Source organism: Megascapheus bottae, chromosome 20, assembly GCF_031878675.1.
Source record: "Megascapheus bottae isolate mThoBot1 chromosome 20, mThoBot2.hap1, whole genome shotgun sequence".
Classification (NCBI taxonomy): Eukaryota; Metazoa; Chordata; class Mammalia; order Rodentia; family Geomyidae; genus Megascapheus; species Megascapheus bottae.
This window is the reverse complement of record NC_143528.1, coordinates 43,099,410-43,108,003: the sequence shown is the minus strand read 5'-3', so window position 1 is coordinate 43,108,003 and position 8,594 is coordinate 43,099,410. Positions and strand designations below refer to the sequence as shown.

The 8,594-nt window shown below is 62.6% G+C and overlaps 1 protein-coding gene across 1 annotated transcript; it reads left to right on the top strand.

The window, feature by feature from the left end:
* Nucleotides 1–3,833: 3,833 nt before the first annotated feature.
* On the top strand, nucleotides 3,834–6,239 carry Kbtbd11 (kelch repeat and BTB domain containing 11). The gene has a single exon (XM_090353830.1). It carries the CDS (start codon nucleotides 4,239–4,241, stop codon nucleotides 6,237–6,239), a length of 2,001 nt encoding a protein of 666 aa, XP_090209956.1. The 5' UTR covers nucleotides 3,834–4,238.
* Nucleotides 6,240–8,594: the final 2,355 nt, after the last annotated feature.

Below are 8,594 nucleotides of genomic sequence, written 5' to 3'. Positions count from 1 at the left end.
AAGAGGGGGCTGCTGTTGAGATGGATGTCTTCAGGTATGGAGCTAGAACAACGAGGCCCCTGACTGTGTGCTGAGAAGGGAGGGAGAAGGGTGCTGGGGGTGCAGGAAAGCACTGTGTGTGTGGAGAGGCCCCAGCCAGGGCCCTGGATGGCTGGTGCCTGCTAATAAAAAGATGGCTTGATCTCGACCGTTAAAGCCACAGTGTTTGTGATCGTGAGAGCAGGACATCCTTACTTTATAAAGCACAGAATCAGCACAGGACACAGGAGATGCAGGAACTGGCTCCAGGTCCCTGCAGAGATGCTCCTGTCGCTCAGGAATGGCGTGGTGAATCTCCTGGGCGTCTTCCCTACCCCATGGGGGCCGGCGGAGGACATGCGGCTCTGTGTGTAAGCCCTGGCTTCTGCTCAGTCTCTTCTGGGTGCGTTCCAAGCCCTTTTTTGTTCCCCTAGTTAACATTCATTTGCTCAGTCATTCATTCTCCCGGTTGGCATTCCTTTGCTGGCTTGATCATTCATTCTTGTGTACCTCAGCGCCTCCCAGTGCAGGAAGGGGTAGAGCATTTGAATTCATCTTTGTTTCTGAATGCTCTATTTTTTTTCCACGGGACCCACACATAACAGAAGCTATACAATGACACGCTAAAATGAGATGTCTGCCCCACTGGCTGCAGTGACCAGAGCGGGTCCATGAGCAGGCCTGCAGGAACTGGAACTTCAGAGCCTGCTGCCTGGCAGAGGCACCCACACCACGTGCCTGTGTGTGTACCTGAGCAGGGGCAGCTGTGGCGGTGGAGGAAGGCCCACCTGTGGGCCCTGGACCACATCCGTTCTGGTGGTGGAGCAGCTCCGAGAAGACTGGGTTCCAGGAAATGTGATCCTCTAAAGTGGAGGTGGGTGCGGTGGTGGAGATGGAAAGTGTGTGGCAGCAGCCTCGCAAGGCCACAGACTGAGCACACTCCAGGCCAGAACTGCTCGAACGGGAAATTCTAGTCTACAGCCCCACATCCACGTCCCCGCGGGAGGAACCACGGCCTGCCTTCCTTCCCAGGTTCACTGGAGCGGGGGAGACACTGGGGGTTGAGGTGTGGATCAGGTGGGGAGGCTTGTTGTCCTCTGCAGTGTGTTCTTAGGAAGTGACTCTTTCAGAGAGAAGAAGCCAGCCACTGGAGTGTGTGAGCCGCCCCATCCAGGCCGCCCCATGTCCTGCCTCTGCTCGCCTCCCCCTCGTCCACGCCCAGCCCCCCGTGTGCGGGCTGACTGCCCCACCCAGCCCTGGCCTCCAGAAACCCACAGAAGTTTCACATGAATCCTGAGCCTTTTCCCCCTGTTCTCTTCATTCTGTGCACTGGACACCCTATACTACTCCTCAAAGCTAGTGTTGTTTAAACAGTAAGGAGCGTGGCCGTGTCCTATACTGCGATCTGCACGTAGGAACACTGCTTCCTTGTGTTCAGACCAGAATAGGAAAGCTCATGCCCTGACCCTCTGCATAGGACTCCAGGACGCCAGACGCAGGCTGGAGGACTGCTGGTGGTGCCCGTTGGTAAAACTGCAAAACGGTAGTGGAAAACAACCAACAAATGATGAGGCTCCGCTTTTCTTCTTTGAGCACTACCGACAAAGGGCCTCTCCCCTCCTCCCCCTGGGCATAGGGCATCTCATCTGCAGAGGACAAGGGCAGCCAGTGCTCCCCGGGCTGGCTGGGGACGAGAAGGCAAGCGGCAGCAGTGGCCTTCCTGGAGGGACCGCTGGGATTGCTCCTCGAAGACTCTGGGGCACATCCGATGTGTGTGCAGCACTGACGGGCGCTGTGTGGTGGAGGGGCCGGGTTGGCTGGGGCTGACCTGTCTGTGGCCAGGCTGTCACCTGGGCTGGTCATGGAGGCCCCCCAAAGCTGTGTAGGGGTCTTAAGTCAGCACACAGGACTGCCAGCTCGCCCTGCCACCTGTGCCTAGGGATACTAGGGGACTGGAAGGTACCCCAGTAGACCAAGTGGGAGCAGGACCAGGTTCCATCCTGGGGCCCAGACCTCTTCCTGGAATGGGAAAGCCGGGCGCATACGGCTGTGGCAGGGCAGCCACGGTCCAGAATGTGGGCACGAAGGCTGCTGTGAGCGGCACTGGCCTTGAGTCTCATGCTACCACCCCTCCTTCCCATGATAAAACCCACAGGACTTCAGCAGTTGGAATCCCAGCGCCTGTGTGCAGCACCCGCTGGGCTGCATGGCTGCTGAGGCTGAGGGGGGAAGGTGACCCACTGGCCTCTGCCTGTGCTGCCAGGGACAGACCTGCCCGAGACCTGGGTAGTTTTCAGATCCTTTCCCAGGGCAGAAGCGCAGAGAACTAGATTATAGCATTCTTGGGGTGAGGGCCTGTGTTTTATGGAAGCAGAGCAGAAAGAATAGGTGAGGAGGTAGCCAGCTCTTCTGCTTCAGAAATTCAGGTGCCTGTGTGTGTGAGAGAGAGACGTGGCCCCAGGCACTGACTCTGACCTCCCTGCCAGGAGGAAAGCACCCATGGGCCATGGCGCCTACTCAGCCCAGGAGCCCATGTCCCCTGCCCTGCGCCAGCTATGACAGGGACAGTGTCATAGCTGAGCCAGCATGGAGCTTCCTGTCCCATGTCCCCACCCAGGGGTCTGGGTTGCAGATCGCTGCATGCTTTCCTCACATCCATCACCCGAGGGGCATGCAACAGTGATGTGCACAGCACAAGGAGTGTGCAAAAAGTCACAGGGAAGACGTCGGCAGGGACTGAGGACCTTGAAGTTTTGACTTGGGCACTTCCACTTGGGGATCGTGAGAAAGCGTTTTCTTTGGTCATGAAGTGGAAGGTAGTGGCACTGTCCTGAGCACTTGTGGGGTGCTGGTGACAAAGGCGTCATCGGTCACCAGGAGGCGGCGAGGACTGTGCATGGTTTATCCATCTCGTTGGAGAGGTGTGCCTGTCTCACATGTGTACTTCAGGAAACTGTAACCGGGTCTCACTTGCTCAGGTCCCTTCCTAGCTTCTGGAAACACTGTTTACATTGTTCAACAGCTCCTTGACAGGACTTACAGATACCGCCTCATTTCTCAGAGATCGGGCCTGGGCTTTCTAGCCTCCGTGTTTGGGCGCTTTCAGTAATTGCTTCTGAAGTTTCTCAGGGACATAATTCCAAGGAGGTCCAACAAAGGGCAGGAGGCCCTGCCTTCCCACACTTGTTAGCAGGTGAAAATACTGTCACTAATGAATGAAGTTTACAAAACGGCAGAGCCTGCTCCGCTGCTTCTCACTACGTGTATGTCCTCGTAGGTTAAGCGCTCAGGGTGGCAATAACGTGACTATGTTGGCCTGAAACAGCCTGTTTACTGGCAGCTGCGTAGTGGTCCACGTAAGGAATCTCGGGCCTTTCGTACGGTTATGCTTCTGGTGAACTGGGTTTTCCTTCCTAGTTCCCTAAGTCAGGATGATTTTGTTATTGTTCCTGGTTCCGCAAATCTGGTTGACCCAACTCTTCAGCCCTGGATCTGTCATGTGAGAGGGAAGAGGGCGTGGGAGGGGAGCTCTTAACTGGAATCACCTTGCTCAGTGATGACATTACCATCCTCCCTCTCTCCATCAACAGGAACACAGTATGGAGAAATGGAAACAGCTGCCCGGAGACAAAGGAAGCTGCTGAGGCTGCTCCTGACCACAAGCCAGGAAGAGGAAGTGTTTCTTGTCCACCTTGCAAGTGAAGGGCCCTTCCGCAGGTGACCTTGTGGACCCCCGCCAAGCTGCAGTGTTCACAGCTCCGCCTCCACTGTGCAGCCCACCCTCGGATTTAACTTCAGGGAAGAGTGGCAACCTGGAGTTGGACCTCGGTCCTTCTGGGATTGCCAGGTGGCATTGCTTAGGCACAGTACTCGCCCCAACAGCGTGGTTCTGCATCCCCTCTCCTCCCCCTGCGCAGAGAGAAGCAAGAGGGCCAGCGCTGGCCCCAGGTGCGGTCACCAGAGCCCAAGGAACTCGCTAACCACGGCTGAACTTCCTGCGCCTAGAGCCGGGCGCACCCTGCTGGCAGGAGAGCGCCGTGGGGAGGGCCAGAGGGAACAGCCAGCGCTGGAAAGAGAAAACAAGATGGATTCACAGTGAAATCCGACCTAGAGCCAGGAAAAGGGTGTGAACCCAGAGCCCCGGGCGACACCCATCCTTGGCGGCTGTGTGGCCGCAGAGCCGGCAGTGGGCGTGCGGCCACCCTGGACACAGTGCGCCCATGGAGGGCTCGGTGGTCCCCTGCGTCCTCTACCCAGCGGATGAGCAGGTCGGAGGGGCAGAGTCCGGGGGCGCCTTCGCGTCTGGGGAGCAGGACCCGGCTGGGTCCCCGGGGGAGGACGCAGCACCCCCGCGGCAGACCCCCTGCGCTCTGGGCACCCTGTGCTTCGCTTCCAGGGAGGACGAGGCCCCGCCGCAGTCCCGCCCCATAGCTGCCTCCCCATCGTCCCTCCGCAGCGTGGTGGAGACGCAGTGGGAGCTGGGCGCGAGCGCCGCGTGCCCGGAGGAGGAGCCCACGTCCCGTCCCGAGCCTGCGCCCCAGGAGGAGGCGCTCGCGTCCGGCGCCCTGTCCCCGGAGGAGGAGGAGGAGCCCGCGTCCCGCCAGGAGCCCACATCCCGGGAGGAGGAGACCCCGTCCCCGTCCCCGGAGGAGGAGCTCGTGTCCTTCCTCGTGTCCCCGGAGGAGGAGCTCACGTCCCTCGCGGCGTCCCCGGAGGAGGGGTCCCCGGAGGCGTGCGAGCCCGCGCCCCCCGGGGCCGCGCTGGCGCTCGGGGAGCCCGACCTGGTCATCGAGGTCGCGGGCCGGCGGCTGCGGGCGCACAAGGCGGTGCTGGCGGCGCGCAGCGACTACTTCCGCGCGCGCGCGTCGCGGGACGTGCTGCGGGTGCAGGGCGTGGGGCTGGCGGCGCTGCGCCTGCTGCTGGCCGACGCCTACAGCGGGCGCATGGCCGGCGTGCGGCCCGACAACGTGGCCGAGGTGGTGGCCGGCGCGCGCCGCCTGCAGCTGCCCGGGGCCGCGCAGCGCGCCACCGAGGCCGTGGCGCCGCAGCTGAGCCTGGACAACTGCGTGGCGGTGCTGGGCGCGGCCAAGCGGCGGCGGCTGGCGGAGCTGCGCGACGCCGCCTACCGCTTCATGAGCGACCACTACCTGGAGGTGCTGCGCCGGCCCGCCGTCTTCGGGCGCCTGTCGGGCGCCGAGCGCGACCTGCTGCTGCGCCAGCGCCTGCGCTCCGGCCGCGCCTGCCTGCTGGCCGCGGCGCTGGCGCCCGCCGCGGGGGAGCGCGGGGGCAGCCGCCCGCAGAGCCCGGCGGGGGGCGCGGCGGGCGGGGACGCGGCCGCCCTCTACCGCTTCTGCGCGGCGGCGGGCGCGTGGCGCGAGCTGGCGCCGCTGCCCGAGGGCGCCCCGGCGCGCGGCTGTGGCCTCGGCGTGCTCTACAACTACCTCTTCGTGGCGGGCGGCGTGGCGCCCGCGGGCCCCGATGGCCCGGCGCGCCCGTCCGACCGCGTCTTCTGCTACAACCCGGCCACCGGCCGCTGGAGCGCCGTGCGCCCACTGCGCCAGGCGCGCTCGCAGCTGCGGCTGGTGGCCCTGGACGGGCACCTGTACGCCGTGGGCGGTGAGTGCCTGCTCGACGTGGAGCGCTACGACCCGCGCGCTGACCGCTGGGCCGCCGTGGCCCCGCTGCCCCGCGGCGCCTTCGCCGTGGACCCCGAGGCCGCCGTCTGCAACGGCGAGATCTACGTGTCGGGCGGCTCGCTCTTCTGCCGCCTGCTCAAGTACGACCCGCGGCGCGACGAGTGGCAGGAGTGCCCGAGCAGCGGCGGCCGGGGCCGCGCGGCCGGCATGGTGGCCCTGGGCGGCTGCCTCTACCGCCTCGACCTGTGCGCGGCCCGGGGCGACGCCCCGGCCGACGGCGAGGTCCGCGTCTCCCGCTACCACTGCGTGGCCAAGCGCTGGAGCCGCGGCGCCACGCGCCTGCGCCCGCCAGGCCCGCCACCCTTCCGCTGCGCCGCCCTGGACGGCGCCGTCTTCTGCGTGGGCCGCGCGGGCACCTGGCGCTTCGTGCCCGACGCCAGCGGGGAGCCCGGGGCCGACGCGGAGCCCGGCGGCAGCCTCGAGCCCGAGCCGCTCGGGGCCCCGCCGGACCTGCGCGGAGTGCTCGTCCCGTTCGTGCTCAGCCTGCCCGAAAGGGCGGACCGCGAGGAGCAGGCGGCCGCCTAGACCCCCGCGCCCAGCGCCCGGGCCCCGTGCCCGCCGGCGGCACCGCGTCCCGCTGTGCTGTGCTGTGCTTAGTGGAGTCTGTGCGAGGGACGAGGGACTGCGCTTAGCTTTGTGGACCCTAGGAGGGCGCCTGGGTGCAGGGATGGGGCCCACAGCAGGAGGGGACACCTGGGAGCGGTGCGGGACCGGTTCTGGGGGTGCCCTCGCCCCGCGCGGAAGGCAGGGCCTCGGGTTTGCCCCTCCGCCCCGCCCCGGCCCACCACCTGGCTTAGAAGGCCGAGGGCCCCGGGCAGCGGCCGGGTCAGCTGGCTTTGTTTTGCTTTGCTTTTGAGCAGTGTTGGAGATTGTAAGGAAGGAAGGGACTTGTGGTTCAGTTACGAAGCTTGGCCATCCGGGCTGTAGTGCTGGTGCGCCCAGCCCCCAAACAAAAACTTACCAGACGGTAGAACGCCTGCTTCTCTGGGGCGTCAGTCTCCTGCTGCCAAGCCGTGCCATCGCGGGGCGGGGTGGGCGCCTCCATGGTTTCCAGACCCCTCTGCGCTGACTGGGGGCTGAACGTCAGTCTGCGAGGGAACCACGCGGCCCTCCAGGAAGACCCGGGGTGCTTGCCGTCCTGGCCATGGCCCCGGTGGGGTTTGCGGGTCACTGACGCAGGTTTGCTCCTGATGACGCAGGAATGAACCCTAGTCTTCACATGAGGGCAGTCATCCTGCCCCCCCCCCCATTGTGTGGCTTTGCTGGCCTTTTATGAGAGGTACTGGGGTAGACAAAAGGGAACAGTGCTTTAAAGGAATGCACAGCGTGCAGCGTGGCACATTCCCTCTAACAGCTATGACTAATGCTAAAACGTCTCTGTGAAATGGGTCCGGGCTGACATTCCCACTCCTTGGATACCAAACCCTTAAGTGCCATCCCATGCTTTTTGCCTGAGAGAGATTATTCCTGTGGGGTTTGCTGTTGAAGTTGAGCCTCCAGAGTGAAACCTGTCCTCAGAAGCCAGCATGGGCAGCACACCGGGGCCTGGGGACTGCAGCTGACTTCCAGGGAATGCTGACTTCCAGGGAATGCTGCTGTCACCAGCCTGGCCTGTCCCCTGGGGTACACAAGTAAAGAGCCAATGAGGCTCACTGGCCTCATTGGCTGTCTGGCCAGCCCATTTCCAGAACACGCACAACACTAGATATCATACTTGTGGTTACTCACATACTCAACGCTAATGGCACTGACATCTGACCAGCACTGTTTGGCTTTTGAGGCACAGCCCTTGGGGTGTGGAGCAGGAGTTGTACCCTTTGAGCTCATAGAACAGCCACCCCCTCCCAGGTTGGCTCGCACAGACGCTGGTCTCCAGACGTGTGCCTTCCACACCAATGCTGATAGCAGCTGTGTAAACTGCGAGTGTTGTTGGAAACGTCCTGTAGCAGCGGTCTGGGGCCCTTTCGTGCTCTGCTGACATGGAAGATTCTGGACGTCACATGTGTGTCCTGGGGCAGCCAGCACTCCTCTGTTTTCATTTAGCTGCTTTCCTAGCCAGGGGAACATTTTCTTCTGATGTGAAGTATCTTTTGCAGTATTTTGCAGATGGTGATGACCTGGGCTCTGGGCAGAGCTGTACAAATGTTTTGGTTGCAGCTGGGTTTATTTCAGCAGCTGCGTCAGCTCTGCTGTTTGTTTGTCCCTCGGGGTCTGGAGGGTGTGGTGTGAAGTGCCTGGTCTGGGGTTCAGCAGGGCTCTGCATGGCTGTGTGGATGGAGCCCCATGTGTTCTGATGCGAGGTCGAAGCTTTCCTCCCCAGTGCGGAGTAAAGCTCTGGCTAGAACGCGCTCACTACAGCTTACAGGCCGCCGCCTAATAAAGGTTGCTGTGCTCAACGGCAGATTTCCAGCCAGTGGCTACTGTATGTGTAACTAATGTGTTAGCGCCTGAGTGTTCATACCCGAGGCCCAAATGCTGTGCATCTCCCTGTGTGTGTAGATCTACGCTGCCAGGAAATAAACCCTGTGGAAAATGCCAGAGCTCCTGCATGGTGCTGTGTTTGCTCCTTCTTCCTCGTGCATGTGTGTGTGTGTGTGTGTGCGCGTGTGTGTGCGTGTGTGTGCGTGCCTGCATATGTGCTCATGCCTGCACACGTTGCGGGAGGGGGGGGGGGGAACTTGGGGATGGAGACTCTGGCCTACTGCCTCCCCTCTGTTGTCTGAGAAGCCGGCTCAGAATCTCCCTCTCAGAAGCTCCCCTCAGCTGTCTCGCCCTGCAGTGGCCTATGCTGCCACTGGGGCTGGGGAGTGCAGGGTGTGGGTAGATGCCCGAGCTGGCACCCTGGGGCCTGGAGCTGCCTCACCCCCAGCAAGGGTCACC

Coding starts and splice junctions, on each gene's coding strand:
- Kbtbd11 (XM_090353830.1), top strand. CDS start 4,239: ATGGAGGGCTCGGTGGTCCCCTGCGTCCTCTACCCAGCGGATGAGCAG.